The sequence below is a fragment of the Vulpes vulpes genome, chromosome 9, assembly GCF_048418805.1.
Source record: "Vulpes vulpes isolate BD-2025 chromosome 9, VulVul3, whole genome shotgun sequence".
NCBI classification, from domain to species: Eukaryota; Metazoa; Chordata; class Mammalia; order Carnivora; family Canidae; genus Vulpes; species Vulpes vulpes.
Window position 1 is genome coordinate 44508042 of NC_132788.1, and position 18917 is coordinate 44526958.

The following is an 18917-nucleotide window of genomic DNA, read 5'->3' on the forward strand; positions in this document are numbered from 1 at the left end:
GGAACACTCAGAAGCAGGCAGGTGACCCCACAGAAAGAATCAGGCCAATGGTCACAAGCCATATTCTAGGCGTCTATATATTATCTTTCATAGCCTCAGCTTTGCTAACTGGCATGGAGCTTGCCATCAAAGAGAAATGCTAGACCTTTAAGTGACTCATTTTTCAGTCACATTTTCCTCCATCCTTCATTCAATTGTTCATTCAAGAAATGTGTCCTGAGCACCTGCTGGGTTGCAAGTGCTGCCCTCACCCAGGGACCAGCAGACATCCCTACCTTCTCTGAGGTTTGAGTTATACCCATGCAGCCTTTGATAAACAAGTGAACAAACAAATATCTAATTATAAATTGGCACGTGCTATGAAGTAAATGAACATATAAGAGAAGCACCCTACTTTTGTTCATTCTAGAGGGTGGCCAAATTACAGAGATTTTGCATTAACCTTGAAATAAAACATTACATGTTAGATTTGGCCCATATTCCATGCTCTAGTCATTTCCAGGAGAGATCCTAGCCATCGTTTATTATATATGTGCCCCATTCCCAGTTCACTTTATTCTCCCAGTGTGATGGGTATGATACCTCCAGCTTCATCCAAATCATTAATCAAAATGCTTAAAAAATCAGAATGGTACTGCCATGGTCAGAGAACTAGAAATAATATCCTTAGCTACTCATAGCTAAAAATCTAGCCATCATACAGAAAGCGGGACTCTAATTAGAAATACTAACAAGAGTCAAGCTGCCCGCTGCCAAGTTTTCTATCACTAGTCTGAACCTTATACATTCCTCTGCTTGTGCCACATTTATCACAAAAGGCCTTTCGAGTTGTCTGTCTGATGACTTGAAAGGTCAAGTCCACTTAAAGAGTTTCACTTATAACGTGGGGAAATGAAATTGTTCTCAATCTAAGTGGAAAGAACACCATTTGCGAAACAAAATGTCTGTGTTTTTCTAGTGCCACGGCTCAAAGGTGATACCCAGCAGCTTCTTCTAAATGGACCTGACCGACCCTGGCAGGCCCACTCCAGAAGCCTGAGATGACATGTCCTAGCTCTGGGGTCCTCTCTCTTCTTCCCTTAGGCATCCTTGGCTTTAACTACCAGTTCTGCACTTGCTGCCCAGGTCCCACTTGGTGTCTCCTTCCTCCCCACTCAGTTATAGTTCCCATGTTTGTCCTGAGTCATCACTCCTGGTATTTTGGTAAAAGGCACTCCAGATCTCCTGGCTGTCAGTCTATCAAACTGGCTTTCTTTCTGGTCAGTGTAGGGAGAGTTCAATCAAATTTGGAGCACTGGAGATTGAGCAATGCATCCAGCAGGCACATCAACTGAGCCCATCACAGGATTACCAACCCCAAGGTGATGTCATCTTCACATCTGTGGCAGCACACTGACAATAGTAGAGAAAATGAAATTCTTTCAGAAACAGTCAAACCTGACCTTTAATTTAGCATGGACCATAGCTTGTCAAGATTCATGAGCAGAGAGGTACTGCTGTGAGCATTTGTTGATGTAGATATATTATTTGACATGTTGTGCTTGTGTATCGATTTGGCACATTATATTCCACAGTATACATAGAGTAAGTTAAATTGTGACAAAATTCCTTCATTTACTCATTCAGTCAGTCTTCCATGAGCATCTGTCTTGTTGCACCTAACATTGTTCTGGGTACTAGGATTGGAGTAGGGAATAAAACGGATATAATCCCTGCCCTCTCAGATCTTATATGCTGGTGGGTTTGGGAGACCCACTATGAGCATGTAAATACATATTATTCAGAAAGTGAAACATGCTTCGAATAAGATAAAGCGAAAAAGGAAGATACAGAGACGGGAATGAAATCTTACTTTGTGTGTAATACTCAGGGCAGATCTTGCTGACAGGCAGAGACCTGTAGAAAGAGAAGCAGTAAACCATGTGGACATCTCGGGAGAAAGAGTTGAGGCAGAAGGAAGAGCAAGTGCAAAGGCCCTGGGTTTGGCCTGTTTGAGGAACAGCAAAGAGGCCTCTGTGGCTGGAGTGGAGCTAGTGCTTCTGCATTGCTGGTGTTTCAAAAAGTATAACAGAATCAGATTGATGCTTCACTAGACTTGCCCTGTGTTGTTATTGCTGCTGTGTTTATCATTAACTGAAAGTACACGAGAAAAGAATATTTTGATTCTACTAAGTCTGTGTTCTTAAATGGCTGAGAAGTTAGTTCCAGTGTGTGTGTGTATATTATGTATATACACATATATACATGTTTAATGAAATTAGAAGCACAGCTGAGACATACATTTTTAAAAATTTTTATTTATTCATTTGAGAGAGAGAGGGAGAGAGCATGAGCAGGGGGAGGGGCAGAGGTAGAAGCAGACTCCCCGCTGAGCAGGGAACCAGACATGGGGCTCTATCCCAGGACCTTGAGATCAGGACCTGAGCCAAAGGCAGCCACTCAACAGACTGAGCCACCAAGGCGCCCCAAAATATACATTTTTATGTTGAAAAGTGAGAGTGTGAAGTTAACCATCTACTTGATTTAAAAAACCCTTGGTAGTCTACTATGCAGTCTGTTATTAGCAATCAGTCCTACAGATGCTATTCTTTTCATCCTCCAACTAAAACACAGGAATTGAGGAAGGGCCAGAGTAGTTTGAATTTTAAGAACTCATGCTTTACAAGTTTCCTCACACCTGTGTTTATCGCAGAAGCAATCCTATTGGTGGCAGACAATTTAATAAGCAAAACATGGCGTTAGGTTATTTCCTGAGGCCAGTCTTCTTTCTCAGCACAGCGAGCCTTATCTGAGCTCCTGGTAGCCCATCTCTGGGCATTATGCATCCAGAGGAATGTTGGGAATTTTTTCAGTTACAAATCAAACACTTATGCTTCTAGGTGTTCCCATGTATCAGGTTCTAAGAGGCCACCTGTGTCGGGAGCAGAGTGTGTGAAGGTGATGTTGTGTCGGGCAAGCCTGGCTCAGTTTGTCCCGCTGGAGTGGTTCCAACATCCCAGTGGGGCCGTGGCTGTCCGCCAACCTGCCAGTGACCTCAGAGAACACCAGAACACTGGAGGTACAGAAGAGCAGGTGAATAAAGCTATAACCGCTTCATAGTTAGATTCTGAAATGTCACCAGCATAACTACAATTGGTCTTGAGAGGAAAGTTTGCAAATATAAGAACAGCATTTGGACTGATTCTTTGGCCATAAGCATTTTATTTAAATGCTTCAGCTTCTGCAAGTGTGAAATTCATAGACTTGGTGGACCTTCAGGTGATGTGAAGGTGTGTTAACTCATTGGTCCCTTCATGGACAAGAAAGTCACAGTGAGTTATGTGGTGCTCTTTTTTGGCTGGAGCTGCTTGTCTGTGAATGATCAGATAGCCAAGTGTGCTCGAGTAAAATTAAGTCTTGTCATTGACAGGTGTTTGCAGAGCATTTGAAGATTTCATGAATCACATTCTTCATCTGCCCTGTGTTGCTAAGGGTTGAGCCTGTGGCATTTAAGGAAAGTTTGTGGTAATGGCAGAAGATTTCAAAATTAACTCCAGAGTTTAGATCTATCTGTCTGATTGGCTGTTAATGAAAACAAACTATCCTATACTGTCATGAGATTTTTTTCATCTTTGGTTTGTGTCAAACAATAAATTGTTCTTCCTTCTGTTGTTTCTGTAGAGTTCCATAGGCAATCACTTGACAGATGTACAGCAAAAGAATACATTTTATGCATTTAATGTATTGAGGATGATGTTATTATATCCATTACTTGTGGGCTCACCCACAAAAATAAAGCTCAACTAGCACGTTTTTGAATCTGTTATGTTCCAGGCACCATGCTAGGTGCTGGTGATTCAGCAATAAGGGGTGCGTCCTTCCATTGCCATCAAGGAGCTCTCAGTTTAGTGGGAGGCAGACAAGTCACCTAATAATTACATGACCGTGTAGTGCGTGCTACTGGAGCCAGATGGGGAGCATTTTACTGTCAGAGCCTCTCAGGAGAATGTGTGAGGCTTCCAGTGGGGAAAGTGGGAAGAACAAGCAGGATACATGGTGCAGAGCATAACAGCATGGGGCTGCATGATGTTTGTGGGATTTGCAGATAGTTCCCCATGACTGAAGCAGGTGTTGCATGAAGTTGGAGAAATAGGAAAGGATCTAGGATGACCACCAAAGGTTGAGCTCTGTCCCCAAAGTGATAGGAACTACTGAACAATCCAGCCACAGTATACAGAAGCAAAAGGGCATGAGATTTAGTCCACCCCAGTTCCCTTGCTAGTGGAGACCTTGGGGTGATTCCTTTGGAGCTTAGGCTTGACTTTTCCATCTACATAAGGAGTAAATTTGGCTGGGTAGCTTCTAAGACCTACCCACCCTTCCAGGTCCTCTGGACTTTGATTCTGTCTTTAAAGCTTCTTTTTGTTTTCCCTTCCCCATACTTTTCATGCTTTGCCTCTCTTATATGTGCAACTTCTGCAGTTTCCAGGTCCATAGGCCACTGCTAGAAAAGAGCCCCATCTATACCTGACCTGGTCAGAGATGGTGTTAGGGGACCAAAAATATCAAACACTGAGAACAGAGAGATTCTCCTACCAGCTTACTTTCCCCTTGACTTTTCACCTCCCTTTGCTGTCAGCTTGCTCTCTCTCTCTCTCTCTCTCTCTCATACTTCTCTTGGCCAAATGACCCGAAGCAGCCAGAGTAAAGTCACTAATGTGTTTAGGCTCCCTGCCATTGGTTAGAATCCTTCATTTATCCAAATAGCTGTGCATTCAAAAATTATGTGCTGAGTGCCTACTGTGTGCTTGCCTTACCTAGTGTCCTAAGACACAAGGAACAAAATGGTGAACACGATAAATGTAGACTCTGCCCCAATGGAAATGATAGTCCAAAGAGGGAGAAAAGCATATAAAAATATGATTGCATAAATGCATAACTGCATATGATAAGTTAAGACAAGTAAAAGTAGCTGTGAGGAATTTTAACAGTGGGTCTGGAGTTAGACCAGGATGTTAAGGGAAGGCTTCTCTGAAGATGTGCTATGGACTGATGGAAGGACAGCAGGCCTTAGTCAAGGCAAAAGAATGGAGAGGAGTCTGTGGCCAGTTGGAGCAGCACCGCTCACCTTGACCTGGAGGAGGGCAAGGTAGCTAGAAAATTCGAAGAGGGGAGGCAGGGCTCACCATGCAAGAGAATCAAGAGATTATGGGGTCATGAAAGCAAAAAAAGGAGTTTCAAGAAGAAGCGTGTGGTTTTGCAGTATCCAATATACAGATATGCCATTTTTGTTAAGGACTAAGAAGTGCCCACTGGCTCACTGGGGGCTGTTGGTCACCTTAACAGGAGTGTGGCCACAGGAGACCGACTAGACTGGACTAACAGGGAAATGGGAAGAGGTTGCATGAAGGGCAACTGTGTTGAAACACTAGGCTGTGATTGAGAATTCAGGAAGGTAAGAAGAAATTAGAAGGAAATGAGCAATATAAGGAAGGTTTTGTTTTATTGTTTGCTTTTCAGATGAAATGTATTAAATGCTTTTATAAAGACTGGAATGATCTCAGAAAGAAAAAGGTTGAGATACAAGAGGCTGAGGGAGTGAGGTCCCAAGGCAAGGAGCAGAGATGGGGTGAGAATAGGCATTCCCTCCAATCTAGTGGGGCAGGAAGGTGGTCTTAGGGATTTGGTGGCAGAAAAATGGGAGCGTTCATATGAGGCAAAGTCTCCCCAGAGAATGAGGTGGATGGAAGGAAGAGGGAAGGCTGCAGAGCCTGGGAGCACAGCCGCCCTGAGACAGCCTGGGGGCGTGGCCAGGCTCCACATACCTGCTGCCAGGCTTTTCTTTTCTGCTCAACCCCCACCCCATCGATCCCACGGGATTCCTGTAAGTATGTAAGAAGTGTATTTCTTGATTTTATTTCCAATGCCAAATCACACCACCTCCTATAATTTCCCATACATCCTGAATATTTAGACCTGGCAGCAGTATATTTTGCTCTGGTAATTTTTCCTCACTGTTTTATTTCTAATTAATCCTGTGATCCTTCCCTCCGTGTTCTTTCTCTTTTTTATTACCCTTTGAGTTGCTTATGCCCTTTGGCTTTCTAATTTGAAAAGCACATGACTCTGTGCCTGTCTTTTCTGATTGGTTTTTTGTAACTACATGCCACACTTCAGTCTACTTTGCATTTCATTTTTACAAAACACGTTATGAAGTTGGAATCGTTCACGTAAGCCGGCTCGCATGCCGGTGGATGGTGTCTGTCTTTCTGTCTGTCTCTCTCCAGTCAGGCAATATTTGTGGCAATAACTAGAATGTCTGCTAGATCTTTCCTTTCTTTCTCTCTTCCCATCCTGTTATGTACCTGGTACTCACCAGTTCCTTGATGCTTTGGCCTCCTGGCTTTGTGTTACGTTGTTCCTGCTGCATGTTCTATGGTTGTACCCTCCAAATCCATGTCTCTTTGCTCCAGACACCCACAGTCTTTATGTTTCTTCCATTGACAGTCTGAAGCAGGGGAGCTCCCTTGGAGATACAAGTCCTCTTGTTTGGGATTCATAAGTCCATACCAAGTATCCTTAGAAATAAAGAAGGATGAGGAAGGAAACTAATATTTGGTGCTTTCCTTATGCTATCTTGTATTAATCCTTATGCTGCTGTTGGGGCTGCTAGTCCCAGTTTAAAGACCCATAAATGAATCCCAGAGAGACTTATTGAGAAATATTTCAGAACTAGGACTGAAACCATCCTTCTTCCCTGCCTAAAAGCTCTAAGTGGTTTCAGGTTATCACTGTGCATCATTTGGACACTCAAGAGGTGGACACCCCAGATTAGGGTGTGGGCCTTGACTTGCTTCAGGTATTGAACTATTTTTCATGTGAGGGTGGCTGTTTTGGCAATCAGGCCTCTCTAGTCCTTGAGTCCAGACGGAAGGCACATTCACCACTAGGTGGGGATGTAGCAGCACCACAAGTAGACACCAGGCAAATGAAAAGTAGACCTAATGAGAAGCCTTCTAGAGCTAGGGCATTCAAACTTTTTTTCTTCTTTCAATAATTTATTGAAGTGACATCCACATAACATAAAATTAACCATTTAAAGTGACATACAGCGGCATTTAATATGCTCACAATTTTGTACAACCACCACCTCTGCGGCATTTAATATGCTCACAATGTTGTACAACCACCACCTCTACTTCCAAGCCATTTCTCTCACTCCAAAGTAAAATCCTCAGCCGTTAACCAGGTTCATTCCATTCCCTTCTCTCTGTACCCCTGGCAACAGTCAATCTGCATTCTGTTGCTATGGACTTACTATCCTGGCTATTTCTTATACATCGAATCATACTATACTATATGCAGCCTTCTATGTCTGACTCCTTTCACTTAGCATGATGTTTTTAAGGTTTGTCCATGGAGCATGGATCAGTAAGTATTTCATTCCTTCCTCTGGCTGAATATTCCATTGTGGGGCTCCACAATTTGTTTATTCATTCATCCATCAATGAACATTTGGGCTCTTTACACCTTTTGGCCACAATGAATAGTGCTTCTATGAACATGGATGCACATGTATTCATTTGAGACCTTGTTTTCAATTCCTTAGGGTATATGCCAAGAGTGGAATCGTGGGATCCTGTGGTAATTCTATGTTTAACTTTTTGAGAAACTGCCAAACTTTTCCATAGCAGCTGAACCATTTTACATCCCCACCACCAAAGTATAAGATTTTCAAACTTTTCTGAGCATGACTCACAATAAGAAGTACATGTTACATCAGAACACAGCATTCACATATGTGTATATATTCATATAATACATATGTATGTATGAATATATCTTATATAAACAAAGTTATATGAAACCATACTCACCCCTGTTACTATATGATGCACTCTGAGGTGTTCCTTCCTGGTCTATTTTATTAGAAACATATGCTGATTTTGATACACCAAATGAGTTCCACACCTTAAAGCAAAGTGAAATCTTAAAAATCAAAGTAGCTGTGAAGATCAGAGTACCATTTTAAGTGTACATAATAATATAACCTATCTCCTTTCCATTTGGATAGTCAAAGAATTTAGGATATCATTCATCAACTTATCAATACATGTAAGTTTTGAGAAGGGGAGATTATTGAAACCATGAGGATGACATTTTACATATTCTCAAACATGGCCAATTTAGATCACACACAAATGCGAGTTGTATTGCAACACTTGTATTGCAGTTGTATTGTATCCAACACTTGTTGGAGTGTGAGGAATGTATTTAGCTGAGGTTCTCTAGTCCAGCAACAAATTATTTGGTGAGTAGCTTCTGGGAAAAGCCTTGTGATACACGTTATCATTTATTGAACACCCCAATTGAGTAGAGTAAGCTACCAAAGAGCATCATAGTAGAGCAAAGGGTAGAAGAAGAGAAAGAAGTAGAATCAAGAGAAGGGAGGGGGGAAGCATAAGAAGCTTCTCCAATGTGTAGCAATTATTTATGACCATCTTCAAGAATCACCTGAAACTGAGCTCTCCTGGAAGGAGTGGTGTGTGGGAGGAATAGAGATAGGTGGTGAGAACACATGCTCTCAAGCAAATCCATGGGTAGGATTCCGGGTATCCAAGGACTAAGATGGGAAAAAATTACATTTTGCTTCTCATTAACCTCTAACTGAAATTTACTCTTTTCTTCAAGTACTAATATAGGCAACAAAAATAATATTAGCAATCTTTGACTTCACTACCAATTGAAATTACAGGGTTTTTTCATCACATTACAGTTGCTTTAGGTGGATTTCAACATTGTTTGTTTTTTTTTATTGAAAAATTATTATTGTTAGGCTTACCTCTAGGTTATGTTCTTTAATGTGTTATTAAAGAAATATGTCTCTATAATACCACAGTTTTATGGTTTTTAAAATAATTTGATAACTGTATTTCAAAATAACTGGTTTCCATTGTAATCTCATGCATTTATCTCATTCATGTTCTGAGAAGAAGCCTGTTGGATTTGCCAGACAGCCAAGCTCCAAAGTAGTTAAGAACCTCCTAGAGGTTCCCATTAGCCACATGTGCCTATTGAGCCATGGAATGTGGCTGTCCAAATTGAAATGTGCTGTAAAACAATACATTAGATCTCAAATATTTAGTACCAAAAAAGTATTAAGTGTCCCACTAATTTTATACATATTACACATTGAAGTGATCATATTTGGGGTATATTAGGTTAAATAAAATATATTTAATTTTCACCTGCTTTAATTTTCACCTGTTTCACCTGTTTCTAATATGTACATTATAAATGTACATATTAGAAAATTTTAAATTGCATGTGTTGCTTGTGTTTTATTTCTATTGGACATGCCTGGCCTAGCATCAGATCTGAGTTCCAATCTTGGCTCTCTCATATAACCAGCAATTATCTTCATTATCATTGTTATCATTACTCTGCCATATCCTAGCTGTCAGATCCCCATAAATTTCAATGTCTTCATCTGTATGAGTAGATACAAAGGAGAGAGTATTACTATGTTCATTCCAGATTTAGCCTTCTCGCTAATACATTTCTTACTATCAGAAATGTCCTGAAATCTTATCCAAAAGTTCAAAAGAAGGTCCACATCCATGTCCCCTTTCCTTACTTTTCTGCTGGGTTGAGGGTTTTTAATGAACATAAAATTTAAATTATATTTGTGGAAGTAATATATAAAGATGAGGAAATAAGAATTTATAGACAGTAAATTTTTAAAAAATTATAAAGGATAGGAAAAAAAAACTCTCTTGAAGAGCAAAGAAGATGGAAAATAAATCTTGAGGTAGGGTGGAGTAGTATGCAGGACTACAGTTGCCACCCATCCTGTATTTATCCAGAGACCTAAGTGGCATTTGGATAAGGCACAAGCAAACCACCAGCACATTCCTGGAGTTTACAAATGGCCACGTAAATAGCAGGACAACCCTAGTACGTCCCTATTCCCAAAGCTAAAGTCCAGCAGGCTTCCACAATAGCTGGAAAGTGATGATGTATTTCTTTAAGAGGGAAGAGCTGAGAGGGGACCTCTTGTCCTTTTGGGTGATCCTTATACTTCTGGAGCCCCTGAGCAGCCTAATACGGGCACCTTGGGGATACAAAGCCCTTTTATCTACAGAATTTCCTTTTGAGATCATGAAATAACCTTCTGCAAATAGCAGATCATACAGTATCACCTAGACTCTATAAATGAGAAAGGAATAGCTTGAACTCAGGAGTGGATCACTGAGCCCAATACCTGGTGTAATGAGGGCTGACATGAGCTTGGGTCTCTCCAAAACTAATCGGAATTATGACCCTCCACCTCTATTTCCCTGGGATGCTCAAAGTGACCTCACCTACCCTGACCATCTGCAAAGATCATTATTCTTTCTCTGGCTCCTTAGCTGAGCCATGCAATTGGAACTGCTCTCCCCACCAGCCTGTTAAACTGTTCCTTCTCATCATTCAGACAGTTTCTAGCAGCCCCACCCTCCTACACAAAGCCCTGCCTGTCTGGTCAAAATAGGGTGGTGATTTCTCCACCCTTTCTAAAAACATGCCTGGCAAGACTTTCTCTATCCTCCAGAATTTACTTGGGCCTTCAGAGTGACATTTTCTACCACGTTTTAACTGTGCTTGTGGGTGGAGAAGGTGATGTACGTATTTTTCCACGTCACTGTTGCCGAGCTCCTCTAAAGGCAGGATCAGAGGGTCTGAACCACACAGCTTCATGAACAGATGGTCACTTTGAAGGTTTAATCAGTGATGCTCAGTGAGGTAGACATTCCTTTTTAAAACAGGAGGTGAGTGGGGAGATGGGAAACTAGGTAATGGGTATTAAGGAGGGCACGTGATGTGATGACCACTGGGTGTTATACACACCTGATGAATTATAGAAAACTACATCTGAAACAAATGATGTACTGTTGGCTAATTGAATTTAAATTAAGAAATAATTTAAAAAACAGAGCTTTAGTTTTGAGGGAAGGGCTGTTATATGTATCTTTAATTCCATAGCTCAACTCTTCATCTCAATGACAATGAACTGGTTTTCAACTATGGTTTAGCCCTGGTTTCCAGGTCTTGGCCAGCTGTAGACTGTGCATCAGTTCTCCTCTACACCAAAGCACATTGGTACTGCCTTATTAACTTCACAGAAGACAACTCGATCATTTTCACATTGATTTATCTCTTTCTAATTCCCAATTACTCTTTGATCCCATGTCAGCTGCTCCTCGTAGTCAGCCAGTGTGTGCTTTATATGAGATCCTTTTGATACTAGCTTTATCAAAACAGAATTGAGAAGGTGAATCTGTTGCCAAAAAATTCGAGTAACATATGCCAAGGACTGATATCAAATAATTTATTACACAGTGTACTTTCCCTGAGCCGGAGTCCCTCCCAATAATATGGAAAATCAAAGGCTGTCCTGCCCTAGGAGATGAGGCCATCTGGTGATTAGAAGCAGCGTTCCTCATTTAGTAGAAAGTATCAGGGTCAGAATAAGGAGCAGGAGAAAGCGTTTCTTGACTCCCAGTCCATCAGACTTTGTGGGTTGGTAACTGCAAACATGTGATCATACCTAAAAGAAAGACTTAGTAAAAAAATATTTACTATGTGTAAAGTTTAAGTAGCAAGTGTATTAAAAAAAACTAATCAAAATTTCCAATTTTTCCCAATTTCATTGACCTTAAAGTTCTAGATTTCAAAACTATAAACATTAAATGGTACCTTTGAGGAAAAGTTGATCTGCCTCTTATGACTTAAAACCAAATATTTACTTCTGTGTATGAAATTGGGAACATTAGTGGGAATATTTGTTCTTACCCTAAAATTAGATACTTAATTTTTTAAAAATTTTTATTTATTTATTTATTTATTTATGAGAGAGAGAGAGAGAGAGAGAGAGAGAGGCAGAGACATAGGCAGAGGGAGAAACAGGCTCCCTGCAAGGAGCCCGATGTAGGACTCGATCCCCAGATCCCGGGATCAAAACCAGAGCTGAAGGTAGACATTCAGAGTCCCTAGGTACTTAATTTTTAATCACTTAATAATGGAATGTCTTGCCATAGCCAAAACATTTAAATGCAACTACAAGAATGTATCTTTTTTTGATTGTTAAATTATCATTTTTATAGGGAAAAACTATTCTCTTTTTTTAAAAGATTTTTTTTTTTTAATGTATGAGGGACACATAGAGAAAGAGGCAGAGACACAGGCAGAGGGAGAAGCAGGTTACATGCAGGGAGCCCGATGTGGGACTCGATCCCGGGACTGTAGGATCATGAGCCCAAGGCAGACGCCCAACCACTGAGCCACCCAAGTGTCCCAAAAAACTATTTTCTTAATTAGCAACCAGTGTTTCGGAAAAGTGGTGATTAACAGGATTGTTTTTTATCCTAAGTATTATCAATCTGTGCATTTTTGGTAAATAATTATGTGCAAAGCAAATGCCATATTTTTACTTCTTCAGAAAGGACTTAATATTTTATAATCATGAATTAATTGTTGGCTCCTACTGCAGTTATTGATATTGGGCCTTTTTGTATCCAGTGTAAATAATTTCTCTGGTTGCTGGTGGCATTTGAAAACAGGGTAATAAAGTTTTCAGCACTGTTGTGTGCTTTCACAATAAAAGGCTGTGGAAGAAACCCGTATTCTCTCTTTACATACAGCCTAAATACAGTATTAAGTACTACTTGTGCCTTGTGCCAAGATTGAGATCAAATCTTTATATTTGTATGTATGAAATATGTATGAACCACATCTCCTGGTTTGGCTCTAGGTTAATATCCAAATATGCAGGCCCTACCTCGAGAAGTCAATAAGAAATGTAAATCACGTAAATATAGAGCCTATAGTAAGCTCATCAGAACCTCCTTTCACCTTTACCCTAGGTACCAAAAGTTAGAAACCTTAAAATATTAAATAAATGTGCACAAGTTTAGGCTTTCTTTACTTTCACAAACCTTCAGTCTTACCCTGGCAGCCAGCAGGGGGTGCTGGAGATGGGAGCCCTCTGATAAACAGTCTCTGTCCCCCTCTGACTTTGGAGTTAAGGAAGCATTTTGTGCTGGGTATTCTGGGTTCATTGCTAGCTCTGATTTGCCACTCCACAGTTGTCACCTGGCTTTGTGCTCATTTAATCCTCATAACGGAACCCATGAGATAAACATTATTTTACAGATAAAATAAGATTAGGAGATGTTCAGTGGCCAAGCAACATAACTTCTACATGGGAGAGCAGGGCTTTGGTTCTGTCATACTATATTGTGACCCTTCTAATCAATATCTGTGGAACATTTGCTCTTGAAGTAAAAGTTCAAGAGCAAATATTGGGAACATTAAAGTGTTGGGAAAGAGGCCCAATTTTCGTTTCACCAGTTATGATAATGCTTGGAGTAGACACCTGAGTTAACAGACACCCTAGTCCCAATTCATTGTAACGATGTATCAATGCCACTTTTTGAGACGTGCCTTGCAGGAGCCAGCAGATGACCCTTTGCTGGTGTTTGTCCATACAGGTCCTCTGAAATACAGCCTAGCAGTATTTCAACATTCAAGTGCTCAATTTATGTTAATTCCCGTACCCTGTGATAAACTTGTAACACACCCTAGGTGACTATGGGCTTATGGAGGGCGCCTTCCTTGTGCGGAGAGGCAAGGAGGATGGACTTCAAGCTTGACCCTGCTCCTCACTGCCATATCTCACTGCCATCTAATGCCTTTTACTACTTAAATCCTTCTAGGGCTTCCCATTAGTTAGACTGACATTGGATTCCTTTGTCATGGCTCACAGTTCCTTATAAAACTCCTTTGCAAAGGAGGTGAGGGGGGAAGAAAAATGGATTCTGCTGCTAATTTTTAATGAAAACAATTTTAAGAGATACGATTTTCCTTGTTTGCGTCTGAATCTGTGCAACAACAAGCCATGCTTTAATGAAGTCTGGGGCATTCAGAAAATTTAAATGTATTTCAGTTCCTTTGAAAAAAATTATTTGTACTGAATAGTAATGGAGTAAGCGTTTTCAAAATTTGCAGGATCTATTTTTGTGAAGATTTGCGTGTGTGGGTTGGATTTTTTAAGGGAATGATTATTGAGTTTTCTGTTTACGAAATGAACATTATGTGGCATCACTTCGTATTTTTTTCTCTGCTGGTTTTTAGCACTAGATCAACCCAAATGATACATATAAAATATATCAAAAAGGTTTTTGATTCATCTTGATACTTTATCTCTAAAGGACCTCATCCTGCATGAAGAGAAACAAAGCTCTTTCTCCATAATTGTCGTCATTGAACTCAGGTGATGCTTAATTTGACTTGGAACCATTCTTATTCAGCAACAATACATAATTATAGGAATAGAATATATTTAATGCTTTTTTTAGAATTTTAAACTGAGCAAAAATTGATAAAGCAGTTTTTCTTACAAAGTGATTTTCCTTTGTTTCCTCAGGATGCTAGGAAAACATTTCTCTTCTGCCTAATACATTCTATGCATGAATGTACATGTCACTCTGACAATAATTACACATGTGGGCCCACGTGCAGCCATCCACAGGGAAAGGGGGCGGATTCCAACCCTAACCCAATCAACTCAATCAGACTCTTTAAAACCATTATGAGATGGCTCTTGATATTGGCAAGCATCCAAATTGTTTGCCTAGCTTTGTTGTCACATTTTTTTTTTGAACACCACACGTTTTAGTCTCAAAAAAAATTGTCAGATATGCTAGGAAAGAAAAATTAAATATAAATTAAAACCTAAACCGATTTCACTTCTGTTGTACATTTTTTTCCCCACAGGCAACAGATAGCACTAGGCATGCATGACACGTCTGTTCATTTAGTGGCTCACTCTGTGTTTTTTTTTGCATAAGGACTTAGTGTGTGCTAGGGACTGTGACAGATACACAACTGAGAAACACATGGCTCTTCTGAAGAGAGAGTATAGAGTAGGAATTCATGCAGGATGGCTAAAAGCCACAGACTGTGATGTACAATCCATGCACCTTTTACCACCTTCATCCCACTGTACTACTCAGCAAGCTAAGACACAGGTTGGCCTCTGCCTTCTTGGAATACTGTTTTCTTAGTTCCTAGTGCACCACCCAGGCTACCACCAGTCCATTCACTATATGGATCACGATTAGGTGCCCTTTCCTGAGTACTGGGCAGATGGTGTAGCACACACCAGGGTGGACACAGCCCATTTTCACCCCCTTACAACTTAGAGAGTAGAGTTCAGGCCAGCTTGCCACTCTCACTCACCCTGGGTCTGGCGTCCTTCTACAGACCACAACCTGTACGACAAATCAAAATAATGTGAAAAATAACAGCCTTCTTCTCTAGATTCCTTTGGGGTGGGGCAAGGCCCCAGGGAACACTTTCTTCTCCAGGCTGGAGCCCAGCAGGAAGGCAGTAAGCAGTCCTGGAGAGCCAATGAGGCCCAAAGCACTACTATTATGTAGTGATAACAAGGGTCTTAGCATCTCTTCCTGAATTTTGGATAAGAAGGTTGATAACCCTGATTCTTGCCTTGCTTATGATAATAAATAAATAACTCACTCACTCACTCCAGTTCTAAAATTTACTAGACCTAAATTTTGCCAGCTCTATGAACTTAACCTTATTCTGTGCCTCTTTAAGCCTCCATTTTCTCATCTGTGAAATGGGACTCTTAATAATACTTCATAGGTTGGGGGTAAGGTTTAAATATGATAAGATAGGTATTTTCAAACATAGTATTAATGTTGAATGAATATAGGTGATGTTATTATCATGTCTCAGGTCACTTTCTGACTTTTTTTTCCCACTCTTGGATACCACTTCCTGAGGACCTTTCAGCTTCCCTGTATTACTGCTACTTTTCTCTGAGCCTCCAACAACTATGCCTAATCCCTTACTTAAAGATTCATTATATGGTTGCCTAAGATTATTAAGGAAAGTTTCCTCGTTCCTCTTAAATGACATCTGAAGTCTCATAACAAGCAAGAAACAAATTCAAATTTTATTTTGTATTTTAGGTCCCTCTGTTCAGGTGCCTGTTCTGACTACATTTTTTTTTTTTTTATAAGTGTCCCCACCCCCGCCAGAGAGGAGACAAAAAGATAAATGTTTTATCCCAGCTTGCAGCAGGTGTCATTCTATTTGATTTGTAGGCCTTTCAACAAAACAAAAGGCCTTTTCTGTTCTTTTACAATATATGCTCTCTTTAAAGGTACTCAAATGAGGAGGAAAAAAAAAAGCACACATGATCAAGATTTCAGATTCTAACGGTCAGAAACTGGGCTCTTAGTTACTGATTCCCTCTTCACAGGGAAAATGAGACGCCATTAAAAACATTCTTTTCTCAATAGCATTTAAAATTTTATAATCATTTCCTCTTGAAGTATATGTGAGTGGCATTCTCAGACAATTAATATGTTTATAGTAGGATTGAAAACTTTGAAAAGCCAGTTAAGATCTCTTTTATAAGGTGGACCAAGATAATCCTTGTATGCTTGAGTAATGATATATAATAGCATGCTTGCTTATTGCAGCTGTTTGAAATGTCTCCAACTTGCTAGCCCCAAATTGTTTCTATTGGTGTCCAAAAATGATATGGATATGACCTTCCAGGTCATACCAGTGGTACAACCATGTGTATAACTTCCAAAGTTCGATTCTGGTGTCACTAAGGGTTCATCAGAAATATCAATATAGCTAAAGCTTAATTGTTTCCTATATGCAAGCCACTATGCCGAGCACTTTATTCATAATGTCATCTAATCTTTCCAACAACTGAAGTCGGCACCATCATTATCCCCCTTTTCCAGGTGAGAAAACTGAGACTTAGTGAGATTAATAGCTTGCCCCAGGTCTCCTAGCTAGTAAGGTCTGGAGCCAGGTAGGAATCTGGGGCCTGTCTAGAGAGACTTTGTGCTCATTAACTCCAGGGCACGATGCAACCTCCCCATTCATTCATTACCATGGGGAGGCCTCAGAAAGTCGGGTATGGATGTTAGTTTTTGTTTTTGGATGTGATTATTGTTTTGAGGTAAAACCTTCGGGTGCTGTTTTACTTGGAATCCATACATTCAAAGTACAGGTGACAAAACATAATTAGCTTATCAACTCTAACATGTGTGAAAATGAAAAGGAAGTCCATCTGATAAGAGACTTCACTGGAATGAAGCACTACTATGAGTAGAGCTGGAAACCTTAGTGGCTGAGGGCTTGGCTTTTGTGTAAGTGTAGGAGCTTGAAAAGCTTATATTGATGGTGCCTTGGGGCATTTCAGGACATGGTACTAGTTCTCTTCAGTGCTCAATTTTAAAAATTCTTCATCTTAAAGTTATATTGTACTCTTCCCATGTCTTAAAAGCACTGTTAGTCTAAAAAGTCCTATATGTGTGTTGACTGGAACGGAGTTGCCCAACATTTTTTATGTTCAATAATTATTAATATGGCTTTATTCATTGCCTTGGAAAATATTAATCAGAAATGTGCTGGAAAGGGAGAACTATTCTGTGGTGCATGAGACGGCTGGCCAAATCCCATCTACCCAAAGGCAGCCTGTCAGAATTAAAATGCATTTATTTAATCCCCTGGCCAGGCTATACGATAACACAAAATGAAGCTAACCGAAATCAGGACACCTGATAGCAAGATTTCATGAACTAAAAAAGCCATTGTACAGCAAGGAATCTAATGCCTTTGCTTCTTATCCTTCTAATACAAATAAATAAGCTTCACTGGCCTGGACGATTCTTAGAAATGATAGGTTTGAGAAACAGATCTGTCGTGGAGCCTGACATTCGGTAAACAAGCGGACTGAGCGTCCATCCCTTTCAGACACACAGGTTACTGGTGGGGTGCCTCAAAACGACAAGCCTTTCTAGGAGGGAGAAGCACAGAGTGCAAGGGAAAGAAAAAGCCTAGCTTTCCTACTGCAACGAGGCTGACAGATGGGGCTTTTACAAAACGTCACTGCAACCAGATCCAGGGGTGCAGCTTTGCTTGCTGCAGCGCCATGCAGTTGTGTGTATTTCAGGGACAGACACAAGGGGAAGTAGCAGGCAGTGCTCACGCGCGGGCTGCTCCCTGGAAGCATTTCTGGAGAGAGAGGAGCCACAGAAGCTGGGAAATTCCTCCTCCTCCGGCTGAGTCCGGGGCTGAGTGGTGGCTCAGGTCGAGACCGTGGGCAGGGGCAGGGGGCGGCGCTCCCAGCCCATCCCTCAGCCCAGCGGAGAGCTGTGTGGGCTGAGCTGTCTGCACCGTGTCAGGGAGGCCAGCCAGGAAACCCGCCCTCCCGAGGGAAAACGGATCACAGTTCAGGTGGGGACTCCCTCGGTAGCGTACCTGGCTGGAGCTGAGCATGTGGACGGCCGGCGGCAGGCGGCTCTGGTTATGGCAGCCCAGAAATGAAAGCAGCGGCCGCCGCCGCCTCTGAGGGCTGCAGGCAGATCAGCACCCAGCAAATAAGAAGCAAGTCCTGGACCCCGAGGAGGAGGAGGAGGAGGAGGAGGAGGAGGTGGTGGTGGTGGTGGTGGTGGAGGAGGAGGAGGAGCGGCCGAGCATCTCTCCCCTGCTCCTCGGTGTCCTTTAAATGAGGACTCCCTGCCCGAGCGGAGGTAGACCTGCAGCAGAGCCTGCCTTTCCGCGCTGACCCCCGCTTACATCACTGACCTGTGACAGGCACATCTCCACGCCCGGTACCTGCTCGCCGGCGGCTCCCAGTACAGTCCCGGGAGCCTCTTTGTACACCGCCGACATGGCCAGCCAGCAGGATTCCGGCTTCTTTGAGATCAGTATCAAATATTTACTGAAATCCTGGAGTAATAGTGAGTAATAGAAAATAACCTTTTTTGTTTGTTTGCTGGGTGTTGCGTAAGGTTCGAGAAATAAAATCTCAACTGGAGGCATAAGCTGGTGAGCAGGGAAGT

General features: G+C 41.3%; 1 protein-coding gene and 1 long non-coding RNA gene across 8 annotated transcripts in view; one reads left to right on the forward strand and one right to left on the reverse strand.

The window, feature by feature from the left end:
- The window catches only part of FRY (FRY microtubule binding protein), a 428782-nt gene that overhangs the window by 151752 nt on the left and 258113 nt on the right, over positions 1–18917 (forward strand). For 2 of the 7 annotated variants that reach the window (XM_072719961.1, XM_072719964.1), the window contains exon 1: positions 17970–18309. The exons of 3 other annotated variants lie outside the window; for them this stretch is intronic. Coding sequence is in view for 2 of the 4 variants with exons in the window: in XM_072719958.1 (XP_072576059.1) it covers positions 18746–18815 (70 nt within the window). In the remaining 2 variants the exon portion in view is untranslated. Of the gene's footprint in view, positions 1–17969; positions 18816–18917 lie in introns of those variants that run through there. 2 more of the 7 variants (XM_072719958.1, XM_025996755.2) reach the window with 1 other exon arrangement.
- On the reverse strand, positions 3182–18430 carry LOC112918660 (uncharacterized). Its single transcript, XR_003234731.2, has 3 exons — positions 18334–18430; positions 7857–7950; positions 3182–6557 (listed from the first exon to the last, which is right to left on the reverse strand). It is a non-coding gene; the product is annotated as an uncharacterized lncRNA (long non-coding RNA).